This window comes from Rhamphochromis longiceps, linkage group LG13 (genome assembly GCF_057381845.1).
Source record: "Rhamphochromis longiceps isolate RC_006_pf linkage group LG13, R_longiceps_female_GT1.1, whole genome shotgun sequence".
NCBI lineage: Eukaryota > Metazoa > Chordata > Actinopteri > Cichliformes > Cichlidae > Rhamphochromis > Rhamphochromis longiceps.
Window position 1 is genome coordinate 2182218 of NC_140569.1, and position 23830 is coordinate 2206047.

General features: G+C 43.2%; 2 protein-coding genes across 4 annotated transcripts in view; one reads left to right on the plus strand and one right to left on the minus strand.

Moving 5' to 3' along the window:
- sncga (synuclein, gamma a) lies at nt 1-6710 on the minus strand. 2 transcript variants are annotated; one of them, XM_085428416.1, is made up of 6 exons: nt 6517-6710; nt 3249-3290; nt 2966-3093; nt 2513-2539; nt 1345-1401; nt 1-365 (listed from the first exon to the last, which is right to left on the minus strand). In XM_085428416.1, the coding sequence occupies exons 1-5, from the start codon at nt 6635-6637 to the stop codon at nt 1345-1347; spliced, it is 375 nt and encodes a 124-aa protein (XP_085284542.1). In that variant the 5' UTR covers nt 6638-6710; the 3' UTR covers nt 1-365. The 2 variants fall into 2 exon arrangements, with proteins under 2 accessions (XP_085284542.1, XP_085284543.1); XM_085428417.1 differs by lacking the exon at nt 2513-2539.
- Nucleotides 6711-13848: 7138 nt separating this feature from the next.
- mmrn2a (multimerin 2a) overlaps nt 13849-23830 on the plus strand; it is a 29192-nt gene continuing 19210 nt past the window's right edge. For both annotated transcript variants that reach the window (XM_085427751.1, XM_085427752.1), the window contains exon 1: nt 13849-14066. In XM_085427751.1, coding sequence (XP_085283877.1) covers nt 13864-14066 — 203 coding nt within the window. In that variant the 5' untranslated portion in view covers nt 13849-13863. The remainder of the gene's footprint in view (nt 14067-23830) is intronic.

Below are 23830 nucleotides of genomic sequence, written 5' to 3' on the forward strand. Positions count from 1 at the left end.
ATGTTAAAACATTTTTATTTTGTTGTTAAAAATCAGCAACACATACAGGAAGTGTGTGTGTGGATTAATCGTTTCAGTGTGTGTGTCAGCAAAGCCACGTGCATTTATAAGGCTTCAGGTAGCCCTCTGTCAGGGGGCGGAGCCCAAAAGAAACCTGTGGTCCACAACAGCCAATCAGATGAAAGTGTGGAGTTAAACCGACAGTGTATATGATGAGCGAAGGCGGCGTAACCATGGTGCGCGGGGGGAGTGATGAGGAGGGTTTCTCTTGGTTAATGAGGGGTCAGAGGTCAAAGGTTGAGCAACAGATAAAATATGAAGATCCTTCTTCTTCTCTCGTTCGGTGACGGCAGGAAGTTCAGAGTCTGAGGGAAACCAAATGAAGAGGAGAAACATTTTGTTTAAAGCAGGTGAGTTAGGTCAGCTGACGTGAAGCTTACCTGTGACAGGTACGGTGCAGCACATATATCCAAAGGACATTTTAATCAAGGACTTTTGACCTGTAATGGATCATTTTTGTGTTGTATTGATGCTGAGCTGTGGGCATCTTTCCTGGTGACTCGCATCACCGAGCAGCTTTTCTTTTCTGTATGTTCTCATAATTATGTTGTGCCTCCTGGTGGCAGCTTCATGCTGGTTTATTTGCTTGTTCTCTGCACAGAAACTTTATGATTAGCACCACGTTGGTCTTATTGGGGCCATGTTTGTTATTTACAGCTAACAGGAGCAATGTGAAACCTGAAGGGCTGTGGGCTTTCACACCAACAGCTGTGGCTACAGTGTAGCTGCCATCACCAGTGTGTGAATGGGTGGATGACTGGATGTGTAAAGCGCTTTGGGGTCCTTAGGGTCCTAAAGCGCTATACAAATACAGGCCATTTACCATTTAGTGTACTGCACAGAAATGCCACCAGAGGGCAGTAAGTGCTGGTCTGCTGAGCTGAGACACTTACAGATGTGCGCCATCAGCACCAGCAGGTGATCCTTCATCTGCTCACTCATGTACCATCAGGATGTCCGATAAGAATCTTTGAACCAAGGTAGGGGTGTTGTTATCTACTGACTCTGTCGTTTAAAAGGATGTTTGCATTTAGACGAGTTAACTGATCTAAAAGTGAACCGCTCCAGCAGTTTGACCTGCATCTTCGGCTAGTCAGACACAGCTGACATGAGACTGATTAACTACGAGGGGGAGGGCTTTGTCAGGAAGTGCAATCAACTCTGCAGAATAGAGCGAACGCACTCTGATCGTATGAGGATCATTATCATCCTGCTTCCCCAAAACTCTGCAGATTCATCTGCAGCTGAAACTCAGCATCACCGCTCTTTCATGGTTTTTCTCACCTACTGTTCAGCTGGTTCAGTCTGTTCTCCTCCTGCGTTTGGTTTTTGCAGCTCAGTCTACAAATCAGACAGAAAAGAGGTCAGTGCAGCAAATTTGTCCATATACAAAGCTGCATTTCTCCCCAAAACAGAAGCCATTAACACAACACTAATGACATGAATAATCTCCTTGTGGTTTGACTCTGAGACACCACTTTAAAGGTTTGCTGATGTAAAATAGATGTAAATAGAAGTTAAGCTGCTTATTTTTGGGAGAAATGAAACTTCATTTGGAGCAATCAGAACCACAGCAAGGCGTTCAGAAATCCAGAAAAGTAAGACGAAGCCAAAGTTGAGCAAAGGCGAAAGAAAAACTCGTGTTAGTCGCTGTAAACAACCTGCTGAGATCATCTGTGATCATTTCCAGCTCCTACTTTGGTTTCTGTAGGCTCCTCAAGAGAACATGGCTACATATGATGCGATACATCAGGAAATATATTTCAAAGTTACATGTAGTCATTGTCTTCATGGGTGCAGAGTTGTCAGTTGTGGTTAACAGAATAAAGAGCAGTATCATGCAGCCGTTTCCTGTTAGTGTTGTTATTCATCGTCAGCCTCTTTTCTGCTTAAACACCCTTCATGCAGGTTTTGTTTCTTGTGTCGTAGGAGCAGAGATTGCTGTTCGATTCCCTCTGATACTTCCATACTGCCACCGCTGTCACAGCACCCACACCGCTTAAATCAAGCCCAGCTCTCAGAGAGCGCCTGTCAGCATTAAACGAAAGGTCGGAGAGGGATCATTAAGGCTGTCAAACAAATTCTCTAGATTCTACTTTTTTCTTGTAAACATGCTCCTTTTCCACATTCATTTTCCTTTGTTTTATTTTCACATATCTGCTGGTTGTTTTACTGTAAATTCGCTGGTTTCTTTTCTTTTAAGTTTACAGTGTTTTTGCTTGTTATTTTGTTATTCTCCTTGTCCAGGACCTTATTTGTCTGTTTTAACTTCATACGCAGCGACAGTAGGAGGACTTTATCTAAAGGAAATGATATTTTACTGATGTCCAAAAAATCCCTGACATCTGGTCTTTTCTGATCTGAAATGTCTGATTCGTGAAGCTGTCGATGTCAGATAATCAGGCAAGAAGCTTCATGCCATGCCACCCCTCCCCCTCAACCAATCAGGCACCTCCTCAGGCACTGGCTCCGCCTCCTCCTGTTCACATCCAATAACCAGAGAGTTGGAAATGACAAAGGACAAAAAAAGTTATACACAAAAAACAGACTGTGAATAATTACTGCATGAATGCTGAACACATGACTTTGACTCAGTAGTCATGAATATAATGAAACACACTTTATGTGAGTCTCCAAAATTCTGTCACGACTTTCAAAATTCGGTTTAGAAATATATTTTTGTAATTTTGTTAATGTGCAAAGTAGAAGTCCAGCTAATAAATTACTTAAAAACAGAAATTTGAAATAATTGTATAATACAAGTATAACCTTTATCTGTAACATGTGAGAAAAACAAACCCCAGGTTATACAAATAAAATAACAACAACACAAAAGCAAAAATGGAAACGAGACGCCTCAGTTCTCGTTTATATTTAAAATTTATAATCAGCTGACGTCACTCACCGTGCTAACGAATCCGGTTGCCGCTGCCGCATTCTCCACCCCCTGCACCGTTGCCTGGGCAACCTCATTGGCCCCAGAAACAGCGGTGTCGGCCACGACGTTAGCCTGCTCGTTCGTCTTCTGAGCAACTGGGAGACAGGAAATCAATGCTATTTTTATTGTTTACGTTTTAAAGTAAATGAGAAAAAGATGAATTTACAAACTCGTGAATGATTTCGATTCTTGCTTCCACCATTGCATAACTTCAGTACAGTAAGTGCAGTTTGCACTGCAGGTGCTTTACCTGTGTTCACACCTGTCACAACTCCCTCCATCGTCTTACTTCCTGGAAAAAAAGAGAGAAAACCTTCGTGAGAAATGCATAAATCAGAAGCAGAGAGTTTGTGTGGTCATTATTCCTCTCTGGCTCTTCCGCACCGTGCCGCCCCTCCCTGAGCCTGGTTCTTCTGGAGGTTCCTTCCTCTTAACAGGGAGTCTTCCTCTCCGCTGTCACCGAGTGCTCGCTCGTATGTTTGTTGGGGTTTTCTCTTTACTGTACAATATAAACCAGCAGAATGCAACACTGTTTGTTTTTGTGCCATATAAATAAAATCAAGTTGATTCGATTCACCAACAGTGGCTGGAGACTTTCTCGCTGGCTTCTCAGTGCTTACTTTGCTGATGCTTCATACAATGTTCGTTCTTCACATCAGCGCAGCAGCACAATCACAGCCGTGTTCATGGACCCGATTTTATGAGTCTGGATTTCAAACCCTTCCTGCTGTTTCCAACGATTAAAAAGGCTTCAAAGAATCAGGCCACAGCTGTTAGAGGCGGCCAGACAGAAAATCTCATCTCTTCACCTTTGTTATAATCTATTAATCTGTTTCATGAAAAAGCACCATTATCAGACTCAGCTGTTTTGCATGGATAAAGGATGATGATTGTTTATTGGTATGAATAAAAGGCCATTCGCTGACAGCAGCCAATCTGCAGCCTCGTTAATTATGCATCATCTTTGCATCTTTGAGCGTCTTCCTTCCTGTAACTGCGCTCGTGCAGCAGCCTCAGCTTCAAACATCAGCGCTGCAGGGAAACAGTTTCCACGGTGTTTGTGTGAGATCAGCCGACAGCGAATCACAGACAAAGAGTCCGTTCACTGCGAACCGTCACATGTCCGAGCAGCTCGACGCCCACTGGCTGAATTACAACCGAGTCTGAATCGTTTCCAAACAACACGAAGAAGAATGCCGAGTGTTGAAGTCGTCCGTCCACCTCGCTGTCTGATCAGAGGCAGCGCGCCGTCCCCAGAATGTTAATAAAGAACAAAACAAGGGGAATGAGAGCAGAGAGTGGGCTGCCTGGGCGCAAAGTGGGTGACATGAGTGAATAACTCAGAGAGCTCAGTTTATCTGTGAGGTAGAAACCAGGTCAGCCTCCGTCTGGACGTTTAAAAACAGACGTTTGCTTGTTGCTCCTGGTTTTATTCGCCCCACATGAGCTGTGGTTTGTGGCTGAACAGAAGAACAGTTGAATGAACAGGGCAGAGCTGCTTTAATGTCATTAAATATCAAACAGCACACACATTTAAACCCCACAGATGACGAATTATCCTTCAGCTGTCAGAAGCTTTTACTTTGAAAGCCTGAGCTTGCTGAACAGGTGAGCACGGTGTGATTAGGTGTCGGGCTCATCTCTGACCCTTCCTGCTCGTGGACAGGATCCAATCTGGGGATCTCTGAATGCAGATGATGGTCTTCTGTTCTTCACACGACCTTCAGCATGAACCGGCGCCGTCTGCAGCCGGGCGTGAGCCGGATTACTGCCTCAGGTAACATCCACCATAAAGGGTCATAATGGGCGGGGCTTTGGTTGTGTTTTGGCCACATGCTGAACAAGCACGTTTTCAGAAACTATGAATTGGCATGCATGGACCTACATCCCCGCAGTGACCGAGAGTCTCTGGATGAAGAAGAGTGAGAACTCGTCTGAGGGACTAAATGTGTCTTCGTGCCTGGGAGGGCCTCGCCACTCCTGCTTCACCTGCTTCACCTGCTTTGGATAAGTGGACGGATGAAATCGTGCTGCAGCAGCAGATCAGGATCCGGTCGCAGCGTCGTTCTGACAGGTTACGCTAACCGGAGCTGCGATCCATCAGGAAGAGCTGCACTTTAAATCACTGAACATTCAGCTTCCTGTCGCCCGCTCTCTTCATCCCTCCTTGATTTTAGTGTCCTCCACTCAGCCCTCCTTGATTTTCTACACAAGAAATCTCAGTTCTTTCTTTCCATTAGTCTGTTGTTCTGGTGTTAAACAAATGCCACTCAGTGTTGGGGAGTAACAGAGTACATGTGCCGCCGTTAAGTATTTAAAATACTAAATATGAGTAACTGTATACTGTTACAGTTACTGTTTAAAAGGTGGTATTTAGAATACAGTTACTTTGTTGAAATAAACGGATTACACGGCGGTACTTTCCTGTTTCATATGTTTGCTATGATCTCTCATTTTTTGGTTTCCACGTCGGTGGAAACCCAAACAAAACACGCATTAAGAGGCTCAGATGTCTGTGTCTCAATCTCACGTCTCATAATGATTTAATATGAAGGCAACAGGCAGAGCGTTACAGGCATCGCCCTAAAGCATGGAGCCTGATGGGTGGTGTAGCCCAGCTGTAAGTAAGCTATTAAGACTCGACTGTACACTGTGTTCGTGTTTTCCTCTTCCTCCACCTCCCCTCATCTTCCTATTCTCCCTCGGTCTGTTCCCCATCATGAGGGATGCGAGGAGGACGAGTGAAATTCGACAGCAAACGGGGATGAATGAAAGGAAGGGATGAAGAAGGGACAAGAAAGAGACAAACAGCCAGAAGAGGAGAGATGGAGGATATACTTTTGGTGGTGAATGAATGAAACGAGTGGGTGCGTCTGTCTCCGTCCACTGCTGTTTGTCCTTTGGTGTTGGATTTCACTCGTCCTCCGCCCATGCTTCATCCACTGTCCACCAGGAAATGTGAAATTTCAAGTGCAAAGTAGTTTTAGAAGAGAGTGAAATTCAAAGTTGGAGCAGAAACTGAATCCTGAAATATTAAAAGAAACACACGGACGACAGGAAGTGGAGAGAAAAGTGCAATTCATCCTGACGCTGTGTTAAATCTGCAGATGGAAAGATGGAGGGATGGTGTTGACATTCACTCCGTCCATCCATCGCTCGGGTTCCAGCAGAAAGATGAAAGCTTCTCTTCTTTATCCCCCTCATCCTCTCATCCCTCCATCTCTCTTCCCACATCTTTCATGCACAGCGTCGGGATGAATTGTGTTTCCCTGATCTGTCACTAAAGTTTAACTTCCTGTTTTATCCCTCCCCCTGCCTCCTCCTTTCCTCACAGTGCTGTGATTGTTTGTAATTTTTCATCATATTTTCTTTCTTTCAGATTTTATTTGTCCTCCACCCGTCCCTCCTTTTATCTTTTCTTCTTAAATGATAAATTATTTAAATGCAGCTTCCGTCCTCGTCTTTCTCTTCCTCTTTTCACCACAAATCTAATTTTACTTGCATCCATCTCCTCTCACCAACGTAGATGACCCCCTCCTTGGTCTTGGCAGCTGCCTCCTCCACTCCGGCCTTCGTCTTCTCGGCGGCGGCGACGACTCCATCCTTCGCCATGGAGAATCCCTTCTTGAAAACGTCCATGATGCTTTGCTTGTCTTCTTCTGCTGCTCCGTCTGCCTCGGGTGCCTCGCCTCTTCTCGTCTGCTGGGATCTGTTCCTCTTGCTAATGCATAAGTGAGAGAGAGGGTGGAGAGAGGGCACGTGAGGAGAGAGGGCTGCTTACGAGAAAGGGAGGGAGGGTAATACGTGCAAACAGCTCTGTGCATGTGGATGTGCATGTGGTGCAGTGGAGCCTACAGAGGAGAAAAGTGAGTCGGAGATAAGAAGGAAAAGGAGAAAACAGAGAAAATGCTAAAACCATAAATGTCCCCAGACCTGGAGCTCAGACTGAAACACACAACAGAGACATTACTGCTCAGAAACACCTGCAGGGGCTAAAAACTGGCTTAGATGTTTTAAAATGGGGGTTTGTGGGGACTGGCTGGCTTTCAGAGCCTCGCGTGGACAGCGGAGGAACATCGGCTTTGGTACTTCCTCCTTTTTCAGGTCTGGAGGATTCTTGGTTTAATCAGGAAACTGAGTAATGACGATGTCCCACAAACACGTGAAATATAATATTCTTTATCTCAGGACTGTCACTTTACTCAGGCTCAGGATTTTAAAGGTAACTAAAGCTAAAGGACTCCTGTTTATTGGACTGTTGGAGTGAAACAGTGTGCGGAGGCTCCCCGTCATCTGTAGCTGTGCCTTCGACTCCATTAATGTGGAAATTCCATCAAAATATCTGCAGGATTTCATGCTAAGGATTCACTCAACAAAGAGCTGATATTCGAGAACGTCTCAGCTTGAGAACTTCTGCTGTGCTGTTCACCCTCTTGGACCTTTCCTTTGGTCATCTTTCTAACAGCTGCAGGAGACCAGAGTCCTCCCTGAACCAATCAGATCTATCAGACATATAAAATGATTCTCCAGCTCACGAGCTTTTGGTTGGGGCCACATTTTATCTGCTGTAGTGAAAACTTCAGTTGCACACGGAGCAGAAGGTAATCACTTAGCTGCTGTTTGCTGAGCGCTGAACAGAGCCTCCAATCAGATTAAAGGAAGCCAGCCTCCATCTTTCCTTCTTTAATGGTGAGATGAGACGAGGACACTGGGAGAAAACACAAAGCCAACTTCACCGTCCTCTATTTTTAGCTCAAAGCTTCTTCCATCAAACATGGTCCCTGTGTGCATGCTGACACGGTTAATCCACTTAGACCAGCCGTGTGTGTGTGTGTGTGTGTGTGTGTGTGTGTGTGTGTGTGTGTGTGTGTGTGTGTGTGTGTGTGTGTGTGTGTGTGTGTGTGTGTGTGCGTGTGTGTGTAAAGATGTTGGAATAAATTATAGATTGTACCATGTGTTTAATGTGTGTCAGAAGAGCAGTGGGATCTTTTCGCGATGGATCTGCTCCATCTCTGTATTTTTACTCAAACAGCTTTGCATGACTGATAGTTCAAAATAATCCTTCTTTATCTGATGCTGGGCCTTGTTCATTCTCTGGGAGCTGTTTTACCTCCTGTCTCTTTAAGCCCTCCCTCCCTAAAAGCAACATTCCTCTGGTTGGCCAACTTCTGGAAGCCTGCCGAGGGGCAGCACTCAGCAGTGTTGTGTCCACATAAGAAAGAAATGAGTAATGTTCCACCTCTGAGAGCTCACTGTCAGGCCTTTTTCTCAAAGAATAAAACTGCTGTGCACTGCTGCGTTATTAATAAAACTGACCTGAATTACAGATTTAATAAATATAATAAGAATAACTGTAATATCTCAGCTTCTCCCAAAGATCGGGTTGAAATTGTCATTGCTCATGTGGTGTGAAAGCATGATGCTGGTACAATACTGAGGCGCGTGATGCCTCGAGTTATCGTCATCAGAAACTCGTCGTCTCTCTTTAACATGAAGGACGACTCTTTAAAAAGCCGACCACGTAACTTTACACCTAAACAGTGAGTGAACACGCAGCTACAGAACAAATGAAAAAGAACCAGTGGCTTTGAGGACCCTCACCCCTCATTTTCACAACTTTACCAAACTTTGTAGGCCTTTGTTGGACTTTAGAAATTGGCAGACCTGAACTTTTATCTTTTGGTGGTCAAAGGTGGCGAGAACCATGATCGAAATGTTTCTGGAGCTTTCTGGTGTCGTGTGGTGAATGTGGAAGTCCCGTTCGACCGCGGCGAGTCTGGCAGGTTTATGGAGGACGTGGCAGAGGAAATGATGAAGGAGTGGATTCATCACCTTCGTCCTCTGAAACGAACCCGAACGTGACTCAGCAGAACTCGCAGCTCTCTCCCACACTTACCCTTGGCTGCCTCACCTCTTCTCTTATTGGCTGACTGCAGGCGCCGAGCTATTTTTAGATGCACTTTATTTCATGTTTTTCCCCACACTGATGGGCGAGGCTCATCAGCAGCACTGTCTGTTGTGGGTTACCGTGGCGATAAGAGCTGTCTTCTCAACAGTAGTGATCGATGCTGACCATCAGCTCTGCGCACACACACACACACACACACACAGGCGTACACAGTAATGTTATACATTATTGATTCTCATGAAGAATTCTCTAATAGCTGCACAAAGACGCCTATTGATGGTTTGTGTCATTGATCCTCGTTGGGAAATGTGACCTGAGAGCAAGAAGCAGATTCTTCTGATCATCAGTGAAAGGACTGCAGCGCTTTGTTTACCTGTAAATCACACTTTTAACCAGAAGTGAAGAATTATTCACAGCTGATCAGCTTCCAATATGTCAAATATAAAACGTCCAAAAGGTTTCAGCTTTGTGGCCTCTTAGAAACAAATGCTTCAAAAACATTTTACACCAAATCACTTTCCAGCATCGTCTCTGTTATTAGTGACAAATCTCTCTTTACCGCCAAGCAGCAACAAGAACATGAAACCTGCAGTTCCTCTGACGTCCGACAGAGGGCGGCAGCGAGTCCGTCCCCATAGACTCCCATGTTAAACCTTCCATCAGAAACACGTGGTACACAAACTGTTTGGTCTCTGTGGATCACTTCCTCCTTTATAACACCTGTATGGAGGGACAATGTTTTTATAACTCAGCTGAGTTAAAGTTAGCATTATTAGGGGCGTGGCCTCTGTGAGTGACAGGTGAATGGTGGCACAGGTGGTTGTAGCTGCTAGTTGTCTGCTAGTTTTTAGTGACATCATGTGACCAGTAATATCGGTGCTGTGAGTCACTGTACTCACAGAGCATCTGAGGAGGCGGAGCTCCAGTTTTGGTGAGTGAAATTCCAGAAATCAGCTGATTGTTGCAGGTATCACCAAGCTTACTGGGCATTATCCAATAACATGGTCACGTCTTAACAAACAGCCTAAACCTTCAGACCCAGGAGGTGTGGCCTCGTGTCGGCTCAGCGTGTCCGTCCTCTTCTGCTTGAATTTGAATCCCAGCAGAGCTAAAAACCCTAAATACTGAACTGAGATGTGTAGTTAAATGTAGCTGAAGTGCTTTTCAGTGAGCGTGATTATTGGATCAGATATCACAGATGTTTGTATTCACACTGCTTCAGCTGCTCGCCTTCAGGACACAGACAGACAAAGGGCTCTTTAATCCAGATGAAACAGAGAATAATGGACTGGAAAATACTTCCAACACAACGTTAGCAACTCACAAACACACAGACACGTCACTGAGTTACTGCCACCACAACAATGAAATAAATACTTTTTAGTGTAATTATGACTCATATTTCAGTCTTCAGTGGGAGCATTGGCAAAGTGGATTATTGATGACGCTCTTAATAAAAATACTAAATGCTGTTTTTTTGGTTTGGGGTCTGTAAGCGTCACGCATGCTGTTGCTTTTAAAGATTAACATTAAAACATTAAAGTTTTAATGTGAAAAGTCATAGACAGGAAGTTTGATGGCTCAGTGGAGCTGAGAGTGTCATTAACATGTTTAATACTCAGTTTGGTTGGTTGAGTCCAGCGTGTGTGTTAAAGCTCATGGGTGAGTCATCGAGTCTCATGATGTTTTCCTCCCGACGAGCTCAGGACTGAACCTCCGTGAGGAATCTGACGGCTAATTGAGACCCACCAGGTTGATGTGTGTGTGTGTGTGTGTGTGTGTTTCTCACATGCCTGTTTGTGTTAATTATATTTTCACAGCTGTGGTGACCTGCATGTTTCTGCAAAGACAGCAAAAACTCAACGACTCTTAATTTTAACTCAACATCTTCAGTTCAACCTGACACACACACACACACACACACACACACACACACAGTTTCAGACTCGTGTATTTGAAGCAAACACACGAGTCTGACCTGAATCACAGTAAATCCAGTGAACGTGGATCTGGGACTAACGATCATTTAAACATGGATCACTGAGAACCAGGATGTCCTGGTGGTGCGTTCACTGACAGTACGGAGATTCTTGCTCAATAATAATAATCCCACGTGTCATGGACCCAGCAATGTGTGCCTGAGTTTTTGGTTTTTGTCAATGTAAACTGACTGACATCTTTGCATTATTCTTGTGAATTCTTATTGGCCGTTTTTATTTAATACCGGTCAGGTGACCCTTTTTGGGTTTAAAAGAATGCCGAGTCAACGGACGGCTGGGTGTCAGAACCTTCCTCCACTGAAGCGTCCCGCTCAATGGAGGAGAACATAATTGAAATTGGAGACTCTGTATTGTTTGTTCTAAGCTAAAAGATTATTCTGTCGTCTTTGTGCACTTTAAGCCTGTTTTCAGCTGTTTTCTTTCCTTTACATGGTTCCTGCACAAGCGTCTTCTTATGTGTATTTATTGATTATTGACCATTGGCTCCAGTTTAAAATAGCCCAATATCCTAATACCTCATTTGTATTAACTCATTAGTGATTCATCCTTGTTACAAATGTCATGCTGAAGCTAACAGCACGGAGCAGCAGGTCAGCTGATCGCAGCCTGCACACAGAAAATTCTGCTGGTAAAACAAACAAGTTCGATTATTTCTAATTCTCAGAATCAGCTGACGTGTTTCACCTTCAGACCGTTCCAGAGTCAGAGGCCTCTGCTTTTTGGGCCTCTGCACTGGGATGAGGGGTCTGTAAACGGCTGGTGGGCTGGGAGGCAGAGCAGTTAATGTGCCGGAAGAAGATTGTTGAGCTTGTTTTGTTATCGCAGCAAGCAGGAAATGCCCCCCCAGGCCGTTTTCTGCACAAACACGAGCTGGGACAGCACAGGAGGCAGAAATCTTCACGTTTCCCCAGAACTCAAATCTATAGACAGAGAAGCAGAGTTTATGGAGCTGCTGCCCCCTGCTGGTCACATCTGCAACACACAGCCTGGGCTCAAAGTAGAGACTGCAGGGAGAAAAACACAGGAAAACATTCAAAAAGCACCCACGTCAAAGAAAAATGAATCAAAACATCAGATAAAAAGGTAACCATTAAAAAAATACACGTGGCACAAATGAGCCCAACTAACAAGAATCCCACAAGATGAACATTTGGAAATTTTTTGTTAGCCTTCAGGCAATAATTCTGATTAGTACAGTGCCGGACAGGACCGGCAAAAACAAGAACAAAGAACAACAGTGACCGAGTATTAATCACAAAAACAAAGAATAGCCACAATAAAATGAGTCAAAATAGCATAAAAAGCAAAAGCTCAACGAAAACCACACTTCCTCAAAATCATTTTCATCCATCCATCCATCCATCCGCTCCCGCTTATCCTTTTCAGGGGCGCTGGAGCCTATCCCAGCTGTCATAGGGCGAGAGGCAGGGTACACCCTGGACAGGTGGCCAGTCTGTCGCAGGGCTAACACACAGGGACAGACAACCATTCATACTCATATTCACACCTAGTGACAATTTGTATTATCCAATTAACCTATCCCCACAAGCTGCATGTCTTTGGATGGTGGGAGGAAGCCGGAGTACCCGGAGGGAACCCACGCAAACACGGTGAGAACATGCAAACTCCACACAGAAAGACCCCGGCCTGATGTTGGAATTGAACTCAGGACCTTCTTGCTGTGAGGCAACAGTGCTAACCACCGTGCCACCGTGCTGCCACAAGACTCAAAATCATTTTATCCACAATAAATCACACAGATAACACAAATATGGCCCGCACGTGCACAATCCCTCATTAGTAGTAGTAATCTTCATTTTCTCATTCCTCCTCCTCCCCCCAGCTCTGAAACAATGCACGGAAACGATCCCCACCCAGAAGACCAGCTGCCCCCTCCTGGCTCCGGCTCCAGGTCGGCCTCCGTCACTGCGTCCTGCTTCACTTCACCTTAATCAGCTGCAAACATGAGAAAATAAAAGTGTCAGAGTGAGACGAGGCCCCATACCTCGAATAAAAATCCCAATAAAATCAGCTTCTACTAAACGGATTTTAAAGTAGAGTTTGTTTCAAATCCAAACTGAATTAAACAGAAAATCATGAAAATAAAAATCGAGTTTTAGTTTCTACATCTCAGCCAAGATCAAGACTTTAATTATTTTAAATTTCTCTGTATTTTAGTTTTGTCTAAAAATGTGCATAAAACAGGTGCACAGCAGTGCCCTGTGTCCTGCTGCAGGAACAGCGACCTCTGCTGCCACAGCTGGGTACTGCACACAAACTAAAGTTTAAGAGGAGCAAAGTTTTAAACAGACCAGGACAGAGACGAAGGGACGTTCGGCTTCAGTCTGGATAAAAATGAAAATCTTTGGCCTGAAGGAGCTGCTCAAAGAAAATGTCCTCACGTTCAGGTCGAACACTCACAGCAGCTGCAGCACAAACAGAAAGGAAGGAGGCGGGTGGATTTCCCCTCCTCTTATCACTCTGCACAAGCACAGACCCTGAGTCAGTGAAGGAATCTTAATGGAGTCAACAAGGAGGTGAAACTGTCCGTACTGTGTTCACACAGAGAGCAGCAACAACAGGCACAACGCCCACTGAAGCCTTTTATCGAGCGGCTCAAAGACATAAAGTACCTCAAAGTATTTAATAAAGCAGGTAAATAAATCCAAAATGCTACAAATGCAGAAAGCTTTTCACTCACAAAAAGAAAAGGGCAAAAAAATGTTCAGAAAACATTAAATGAACTGAAAATGTCTCTGCATGAAAGAGTGTCGATCACATTTATTGATCCGTTATAAACACAGAGCTGGAGCCGGTCGGAGGAGGAGGGGAAACGTGACTAAACCCTTTCCTCCTGCAGAGGAAACAGGAGGCGTGACCTCCTCCCTCCCCCCCCCTCCTTCTCTCTCCTCCAGCTGTTTAAAACCGGCTGGCGCGTGAGCCACACAGATGCAGACATGACGGCAGTGGGAGAACTGGTGCTGGTGCTGGGATTATTGGTGAGCGCTCACTGCGAGGTGAGAGCACGAGACCCCGAGGTGGAGGAGGAGGAAGGGGAGCTGGGAGGAGGAGGAGGAGGAGGAGGAGTGCTCCCCCTTCACCCCAGGACGACCGAGACCAGCCCACTGGGAGAGACGGGGAGCAATCCGGCCCGATCCGGGTGAGTCCACAAACCACTGCCTCCTCACTCTGCAAAAGAAAAATAATTTCATAGAAAAAATGTTTTTTTTTGTTTCAGTGAAACTTTTTGTTGCTGTGAAGTTTTTTTTTTGATTATTTTGGATCCTATTATTTATTTGGCATTTCTGCTTTTTGTTTTCATAGTTCTGGAACATCTGTTCATTTCTACTGCTTCATGGTTTAATCTTTATTTTGCAACCCCCTTATTTGTGAGTTGCACCACTTTGTGCTCATTTTGCATCCCCTGTTGTTTTTGTAACATATCATTTTGTTTATTTTGAGTTTGTGTGGTAATTTTGCATCCCGTTCTAGGGTAGAATAAATCCACCTCTCTTTGGTGTTGGGTCACAACACGTTAGCGCGAGGCTTGAATCAGCGTTTGTGTCGATGTGCTCAGAAATAAGACGTCTGGTTGGGATAACATTTCCTGCTCTTGCTTCCTGTGGAACATCAGGAACAATGAGAGCGGCTGTGGCACTGAAGGCTGTGACTTTGGAAGAGGCGTCCTCTGATTCAGATGAAGCTTAAGATAATCTTTGGTTAGGGCTGTGGACTCACAGTGAGCACGCTAAGTTTGCAAGGAGAAGCTCTTTGTCTTTGACTTTGTGGCTGTTCTGCAGTTTGTTTTGTCGGCATGTTCAGACACGCTCACCGCTCTGGACCTCACACGCTGATCTGCATCTTCTTCACGTGCAGGGCCTCCTCTTCATCGGCTCTTTGTGATAGGTGTAAAGTTGAGAAACAGCTTTGCCCTGTTGACTCTGTCATGCCAGCATAATTTTAACAGGCTGCAAACACATGCATGATTCATGTCCCCTTAAAGCCTGTGCTCCAGCTGATGGTGAAAGAAGTCCTTTATTCAGAGTCCCACCAACAAAGTGTAGTTCAGATATGAGACGGGGTCTGTGAACACATTAATCTCTCGTATCTTTGGACTTGAGTAAACATCTCCTGTCTAATTCTGCATGTCAGCACTTTGGTTTCTAATGGCTTTGTCATCATTTTGCATCCCTCTTTTACTTTGCTTGTGAATCTGGTGTCTTTGCATCCATCTGATGTGTGGTAGTTTTCTTATTTATGCCTCCCTGTCCTGATTTTGTTGTTTGTTTGTTTTCTTCCCATTTTGTGAACATTTTGTGTCCCGTTTGGTTTGGCTTCTCTTTGAGGCCATTTTATAGATTCACTTGATCCTTTTGCAGCACTTGTATTTAAGGTCATTTTATGGGTTCAGTTTAATTATTTTGAATCACCTCTTTGACATTCATTCATTTCTTCTGTTGCGATGTTACTTCATGTCTGCTTGACTTTTTGTTAACTTGACATTTTTCCTCTTTTATGCTCATTTTGTCTCCCCTCCTTCATTTTACACATTTGGCTGTACTTCCAGGTCCTTTTGGAGTAACTGTGACATTTTATCATTATTTTACTTGGTTTGTTTTTGAATTTGTAGATTTTCTTTCTTGTGTGCACATTTAAGCAGCTTTTCAGTGATTTTACAACTTTCTTGGGGCCATTTAGCATCCCCCTGTTGGTAGTTTTGTGTCTCGTTTGAAATGCCTTTGCGTTCACTTTTAGAGTATTTTCTAAAAGACAACAGTTATATAAGGGAGGACTCTCTGACAGTGAGGATTATCTTACAGTGTTTGTTTTTCCTTCAGTCACATTTCATGATGTCTTAAGTGGAGTGGACGCTGAGATGTGGAACGTGTTTGTTGGAGCTGAGACTGACAGACTAAATAAGAGGATTAAATCTCCAAAAGGGTGACTTTTTTTTGTTTTTGGAGTATGCTCAGAGGCCTCGGTCATTATTCCAACCCACATCCATCGTACAGATTCCCAGATAAAACGATCCCCCGGGCTCTCAGCAAAACAACCCTCTATTAGCTCTTTAAGTGCCCCCATCAGCCCCCATCACCACAACGCTGCTTTAATCACACAGGCGGAGCTCTTTGTGCTGTAACGATAACAGCTCCTTTCCTCACGGAGTCGGAGGGCGGCTGACTGTGTACATTTTCATCAGAGGTCAAAGGTGAACGGATAGTTTTTGATTCCTTCATGTCGAGGCTGCCGACGTTTTCAGGTCCTTTAAAAAAGATCAGCTCGAAACTGCAGACGTGCTGCAGGAACATTCAGACCTTGAAATAAACACTTTATTGTATTTTATTCAGTTTTTTTATTTATATTTTCTCTTAACAAAGTGAGCTCTCTGTTTTTTCTTCTTTTTCTTTAACCCTTTGACGTTATTTGAACAAGATACTACACTGTGCAAAAGTCTTGAGCTGGCTCTCATTTCTTGACAGTTTACTTCCAAGAACTCGGACTTCCTTCCCGTCTCAGTTCTCTGGCTTCCTGAAGCTCTTCCAAAGTTCTTCTTTGGACATTGGCTGCTTTTTCACCCATTTTCAGTCCAGTCCTCACACCTGAGAGATGTTTTTTGAATCTTGGTCATATCAAATATTTACTTCCAAGCTAAACTGCTCCATGTGTTTACATGGGAAGACTGTTGCACAGTGCTGTGTGTAGATGCATGCTGTGCTTTTCGGCTGTCCTCTTGTTATAGAATTTTGAAATTATGTGTCTGCGGGAGAAAATGGACTGAGCGCGCTCAGATATTTAAATTCTTTCTCTTTGTGTGCTTTATGTGCGCATGCCTCCAGGTGACTGTCATCAGCATTCAGATAACATGTCCTCCTCATCGTCAGTGCTGTAATCGATGATCATGCAGGTGTGTCAATCTGGTATAAAAATAATGGTGCAGGATGAGAAGTTTAAAGTGTTTAAGGGCTGAAGATGATGAGATCAGGCTTGTATCTTCCACCACGGTCACATGTCTGAGCTGCACATGCTGATGGGTGCAAAGCATAATTTAATATTCATCGTGCTTATTTAAAGTGTGCACAAAGTCTCAGGAGAGCACCGCCGGTTCATCCAGCACCGTCTGCAGCCACATTTTCATTAAACTGACTGCAGACCCTCCTGATCTCAGCAGGATGAAGCTTTCGCATCTTCCAAACTTCACGTTGCTGAGAGTGAGCTCTGTGTGGCGTTATGACATATCCGTCCTGACCTCCTGCAGCCTCGTTATTCAGATCGAGGCTCTTTCACAAACAGCCTTCAGATATGAACCTGAACTCTCGGCCTGCAGCAGGAACCTCAGCGGCCTCGGCTTGTTTTCCTCCGTGTCTCTCGGGATGACTCTTCCTCGGAAACGCTAAGATCTTGATCTTGTACGCTCACCAAAACAAATGCGCACACAGCTAAACGCGGCGGTTTGACAGACCACAGCTGTGACGCCGAGCAGATTTGAGGATGTTTGGTCCACGATGTTTAAAACACAGTGACACCTCCTCCTTAGAAAATGACTGACAGAGTGAAATTAAACCCACTGACTGGATGTTTGTGTTGGAAAAGCTCAAATCTCTTCAGGCTGACTCACACTGAACATGTCAGTGCTCCTCTTAAAAGTTCAAAAACACACTGTAACATCTGTTGCCGACAAAAAAACCCAAACAGCTTAATAAGCTGATAAGATGACAGCCAGGAACGAGTAAAACTATTACAAAATGCTGTTATTAATAATGCAACAATAATTATTAATAACTGCATGGAGACACAAAATAACTTGAAAGATGGAAAATGATCACAAGTAGAGACAAAATCTCAAGAGGATGGAAAATAAAAACCAAATGACAGGAAAAAAAATACTATGAAGGTGTAACATGATCACAAAGAGACACCAGGTAACTGGAAATGGGAGCATTTGTTAAAAAAGAGATGCGCAAGACATGAAACGGGATGCAAAATGAGGGAAAAGGCTAATAGAAAACGAAATAGTAGAAAATAACGACAAAGTTTGTGCAAAGAGATGGAATATGGCCCAAAGTTAACCACAGGTCTAATGATGAGAAATAAATTACCAGAATGAATGATGAATCACCAAAGGGATCCCATTATATAAAACTGGTGATAAACAGATTGGTATCTTTACTGCCTCAGTTTTTGAAGATTCTTGAAAAACTATTTGCAAACAAACTAGATTCCTTTATTGATAAATATGATTTATTGAATGATCATCAGTATGGCTTCAGAAGAAACCGTTCAACATCTCTGGCTGTGATGGAATTTATTGAAAATATTGCAACGGCTGTGGACGAAAAACAGTTCGGAATAGGTGTTCATTGATTTACGTAAAGCCTTCGATACGATAGATCATTCGTTACTTTTACAGAAGTGTGAAAGGTAAAGAGGTGTTGCACAATTTTGGTTAAATAGTTACTTGAATAATAGGTTCCAATATGTGAGTATTAATAACATGAAATCTAAACTTAGAAAAGTAACTTCCGGAGTTCTGCAAGGATCTGTTTTGGGACCTAAGTTATTTTTACTTTATATAAATGATATTTGTACAGCCAGTGATACTTTAAAATATGTGGTGTTTGCTGATAGGACATAAAGAAATTACGGAAAACAGTGGAAACAGAACTCATGTAATTAAATAGATGGTTTGTATTAAATAAACTATCATTGAGTGAAAGTAAAACAAAATTTATGTTATTTGGAGGTAGTAAAAGTAATATTAAAGTAAAATTGAATTTAAATAATGCTGAAATTGAAAGAGTATATGAGACAAATTTTTAGGAGTAATTATTGATGATAAACTTTGTTGGAAGCCCCACATCGAACATGTGAAACGGAAATTATCCAAGTCTGTTTCTATTCTTTATAAAACAAGAGATTCTTTGAATAAGAACTGCCTTGATTTATTGTATACTTCCCTTTGTTTGCCTTATATGACCTATTGTGTGGAAATAGGAACACATAGAAAACCTATTTGGATTCAATATTTAAATTGCAAAAAAGAGCTATTAGAATAATAAATAAAGTTGGATATAGGGAGTCCACCAACCAGTCTTTTGTAGGATCATCTATGTTAAAATTCATGGACATTATATATTCTAAAACTTTAGAAATTATATATCGAGTGATGACAAAGAATGTTCCAATTTGTATTTTAAGTATGTTTCAACTAAGAGATGCAAAATATGATTTAATGGGGTCTTATGTGTTTGAAATGCCTAAAGTGAGAACCAATGTTAAGTATAGATGTGTGTCAGTTATGGGAGTGAAATTATGGAATGGACTTAATGATGAACTGAAGATGTGTTTTTATTTGTCATTTTTCAGGAAGAATTAAAAAATTTGTATCATACAAGGTAATAGAAATTTGGTTTGATGAATAATTTTGTGTTGATTTAATTTCTTGATTTATCATTGATTTCTTTTCAAACTGTTATGTAACTTATTTATCAATGCTATTTATTTTCTTGGCTAAGGATTTGATTATTCGTATGGGGGTAAAGGACAGGATAATTATAAGCCACAAGGCTTCAGCCTATTCCTTTTTCGGTTACTGTTTGGTTGAATACTTTTATGTAAAATTATAATCTGTTGTTGTTGTTGTTGTTGACCGAAAAATAAATTTAATTTCAAAAATGTCCAGAGTGGCGACACACAGTGACTTCAAAGGCGGACGCTAAATAGATTTATGAGGAAAATGACAGAAGAAAAGCCACTAATATTATGTAAAATGACTATAAATATACAAAGTGACCACAATAGTATACAAAATGAGTGCAAAGGAGGAGAAAATGGACCCAAAATACAGGCACAGGGATTCAGAATGTCCACAAAAAGGACAGAAAAATGACTTTAATATGCAGGTACATTAAACAGGTACAAGGATGCGAAGTGATCAAAGGGACACCAAATATTGCTAAATTGGTGCACAATAGGTACAAAGATTAGAAAAATAATTTCCACAAAATCCCAAAGGGATGCCAAATAGTAACAAGAGCAACAAGTGTTATTGTTGGCAGACATTAAATGATCATAAAACGGAACAATCATGTCTGATCACGACAAGTGTTAAAGAAATTACTAGAATTATCCAAAATGAACAGACTCAGAGGCCAAGGGACGCTGAATGGGCACAGGGATGCAAAATGACCACAAAGAAACACAAAAGCTCTATAAACAGATGCAAGATGGTTACTAAAAGTTGTTCAAAGGTCTACAACGTGAAGAGTAAAAGATGTAAAAAGAGCTCAAATCTCTTTATCTCTCATTTCTTCTGTGAACACTCATTCCCATCATCCTTCGCTCTCCTGCTACAAGTTCAAGCACAAATTTCGAAATGTGTTCTAGGAAAATATCGTCTGCTCTCAACTATAGGAAATTACAGTCATTCATCACTGAAGTAATTCCTGGCATGAGTCAAACATCCATCTAAACAGCTTCTCTGCAATCCAACAAAAACAAAATCCCCTCATTTAGTTTCACTTTGTTGCAGCGGCTCATGTTTGTGAAGATAAAGTGTTGAAATGAGTCGGAGGAGTTTCCACTTCACTCTCAGACCTGCAGGTTCTCGCTCTGCTCGCACATTTGAGGAGTTTTCTCAGGATAAATGACGAGATTAGCCTGCATGATGTGGTGCAGAGCCCCGAGTTTAGTCTGACGGGTCAAATGGAGCTGAAGGTGGAGATTAAAGAGTTGCTCTCTGATGTTGTTGCACTGTCTCACACTCACCTGTGCACGAAAGACGTTTAACAGCTTAGTTTCCTGGAAATAACACGATGACCCAGCGTGCAGCAAGCACAGACGGGCCCCCAGCATCCCACAGAGGAGCCACACTCCCCCCAATTACAGAGATTTGTGCTCTTTTTGCAGTTACTTTGTTTTTGGATGTTTTTGTGTCTTTGTGGTTAACTCTTTTGTGTTGCTGTGTTGTCTCATTGTAGTCCACAAGCTTCCTAATCTGCTCCTCCAGCTTGCTCATGCATTTGTGTTTCAGTTTAGCCTGGAGTCGATCTGCGAGGTGTGTGTGTGTTTCTGCTTTATTTGTTTGAAAGTGTGTGTTTCGTTGTTCAGGCTCAGCAGCAGGATGAGGGGAGACTTCCTGTATTGAATTACTCACACTGTGAGGACAGATTGTTGAGTAAAAGTTCAGCTACAGAGGGGAGGATTGTCACATGCTCCTGAAATAAAATGGACCAGGTTAGCCTATCAAATTAAACCTTATCTCAACATTCTTTAAGGTGCAACGAGAAACCCCGAAGACCCCGAGGACATCGATTTAAATGATCCACAAAGGAGAACAGCATGAATGTGAAACACACAAAAGCCACAAGGAGATGTCAAACATTTAAAAAGAGGATGCACAATGACCACAAGGCTGGAACTTTAAAAGATGAAGGAGTGAAGAAATGCCCTTTAAAGGGAAACAGCCACGGGAAGGATCAGAACATTTACGAATGGATGCACAATGGCTGACAGGCGGGGGGGGGGGCAACCGCAAACGAGTAAAAGTTACGAGAAAATGATGGAAAATCACTACAAGATGCACCCCCCCCCCTCCCGGGATGCAACTGTGGAGGCTTCAGAGGCCTCGTGCATCAAAACTGGGAGTCGTGTTTGTCTAAGACTCGCGTCCAGGAGCACAGACGAGGTCGTGAAACGTGAAAATACGAACTCTGAGAGCTGTTGGTGCCACCGTTCGCCAGAGTCAACAGACAGGAAGTCCCGAGATAAACAGACACACACACAGAGCAGCTGTTTGCTTCAGCGTTCAGTCGACCAGTAAACTGTGGACGCTCTCTCTCTGCAGTCACATAAACTGACGCCGTTCTCGGGCTTCATGCTGTGACTGCTCCTTTCTACACATCCTGTACTCGTGACTGAAAGCCTCAGCAGGATTACGTTTTTCTTTTAAACTAGACTTAAACTGGACATAGATGGCTTCTTTTACTCCTCTTTCAAACCGTCTGTCCTCTCTGTCCAAAATGTGAACATTGGCATCCTCGAAAGAGTGACCTTTGTCCTTTAGGATGCCAATGTTCACATTTTGGACAGAGAGGACAGACGGTTTGAAAGAGGAGTAAAAGAAGCCATCTATGTCCACTGTGAGCGACCATCTTTGAACAGAGGCGGTGGTTTACGACAACCGTCAGTGGGAAGGAAAGACCTGTGAAATCTCTCCGTCCCACACCGTGGGTGCTGCAGCCACTGAAGGAGCTGCTCAGTGCTGTCACAGTCTCCTGCATGGGGTGGGAGATGTTGTCCAACAGGGATGACAGCTTAGCCACCGTTCTCCTGTCACTCACCACCTCCACTGGGTCCAGAGGGCAGAACAGAGCTGGCCCTGCGGATCAGCCTGTTCAGTCTCTTCCTGTCCCCGGCAGAGATGCTGCCGCCCCAGCAGACCACAGAGTAAAGGAAGGCTGAGGCCACCACAGAGTCATAGAAGGTCTTCAGGAGTGGGCCCTTCACTCCAAACGACCTGAGTCTCCGCAGCAGGTACAGCCTGCTCTGCCCTTTCCTGTAGAGGGCGTCTTGAGTTATGAGTCCAGTCCAGTTTGTTGTTCAGATGAACACCAAGGTACCTGTAGCTGTCCACAGCCTCGATGTTCATACCTTGGATGTTCAGTGGTTGCAGTGGAGAATGCTTGTGCCTGCGGAGGTCTACCACCAGCTCCTTGGTTTTACTGGCGTTGATCTGGAGGTAGTTCAGCTGGCACCAGTCCACAAAGCCTTGAGTCAGTCCTCTGTATCCTTGTCGTCTCCATCAGTGATGAGGTGACTATTGCAGAGTCATCAGAGAACTTCTGCAGGAAGCACTGGGTGGAGTTGTGGGAGACGTCTGCAGTGTAGATGGTGAAGAGGAACGGAGCCAGAACCGTTCCCTGTGGGCCCCCGTACTGCAGACGACCCTGTCCGACACACAGCCCTGAGTCCTCACATACTGTGGTCGGTCGGTGAGGTAGTCCAAAATCCATGTAGTGAGGTGATGGTCTAGAGATGGCACGATACCACTTTTTTATGTCCGATTCCGATATCATAAATTTGGATATCTGCCGATACCGATATGAATCCGATATAGTGTTTTTTAATCAACAAAACTGTTTTTTTTTTAAATATCTTGCTGCATTCTGTATAAGTTCATACTCAAGTTTAAAACAACAACTACACTAAAGCTATTCTGTTATACCTGTATGCAAAAAAAAAATATTTCATAGTTCAGCAATACTGATCAATCTAATAAACTTAGACCTACACCATCCTCCCTATTCTGGTATTTTAAAGAGTACTTAGCGTAAATATTAAGCAACCTAACTAATAGGGTTCCAACTCCCAGCAACAACAAAAATAAATAAATAAAAAATAGGGAACCACCCCTCACGCTCCACCTCATGATGCTTAATCGACGTAATCAACCTTAATTTGATGCAGTGTGGAAAAAAAATGCACAGAAATCAATTATTTTTCAAGAAATATTAAATAGATTCAACATCTTTCTTCAACAAAATTGCAGACTGCACAGATGGTACCTTCCCAAAGGAAAAAGTACTATAGCTTACTAGGGTATATATATTAGACTTAATAGTCACTATATACAGTAATTGACTTCTATTCATTTTACATCAAATTAAAACTTTGGGTGTCAGATAATTATTTATTAAAAGCTCGACATTTTAAATGAGAATAAGAAAGAAAAGTATGTCTTTGTGCCCCCTTTTCCCTGTTCATGCCCTATCGGCCCCCCTGGCTAAACTTTGCTAGATCCGCCCCTGCACAGTTACCAGCGTCAGCTACGTAGAAAAAGATCCTCGAGTAGAAAGTAATATTAAATAAATTCTAACAACAGCTGATCAAGCTTAAACGTGCTGCTGTTGTTCAGCCGCTGGTTTC

Excerpts from the sequence above, each read along its gene's own strand:
- sncga (XM_085428416.1), bottom strand. The coding sequence starts at position 6,637 with ATGGACGTTTTCAAGAAGGGATTCTCCATGGCGAAGGATGGAGTCGTC. Across the intron at positions 3,291-6,516 it reads GGAGGGGGTCATCTACGTTG|GAAGTAAGACGATGGAGGGA; the intron begins GTGAGAGGAGAT and ends CTTTTTTTCCAG. Across the intron at positions 1,402-2,512 it reads CGGAGCCAGTGCCTGAGGAG|ACTGAGCTGCAAAAACCAAA; the intron begins GTGCCTGATTGG and ends TCTGATTTGTAG.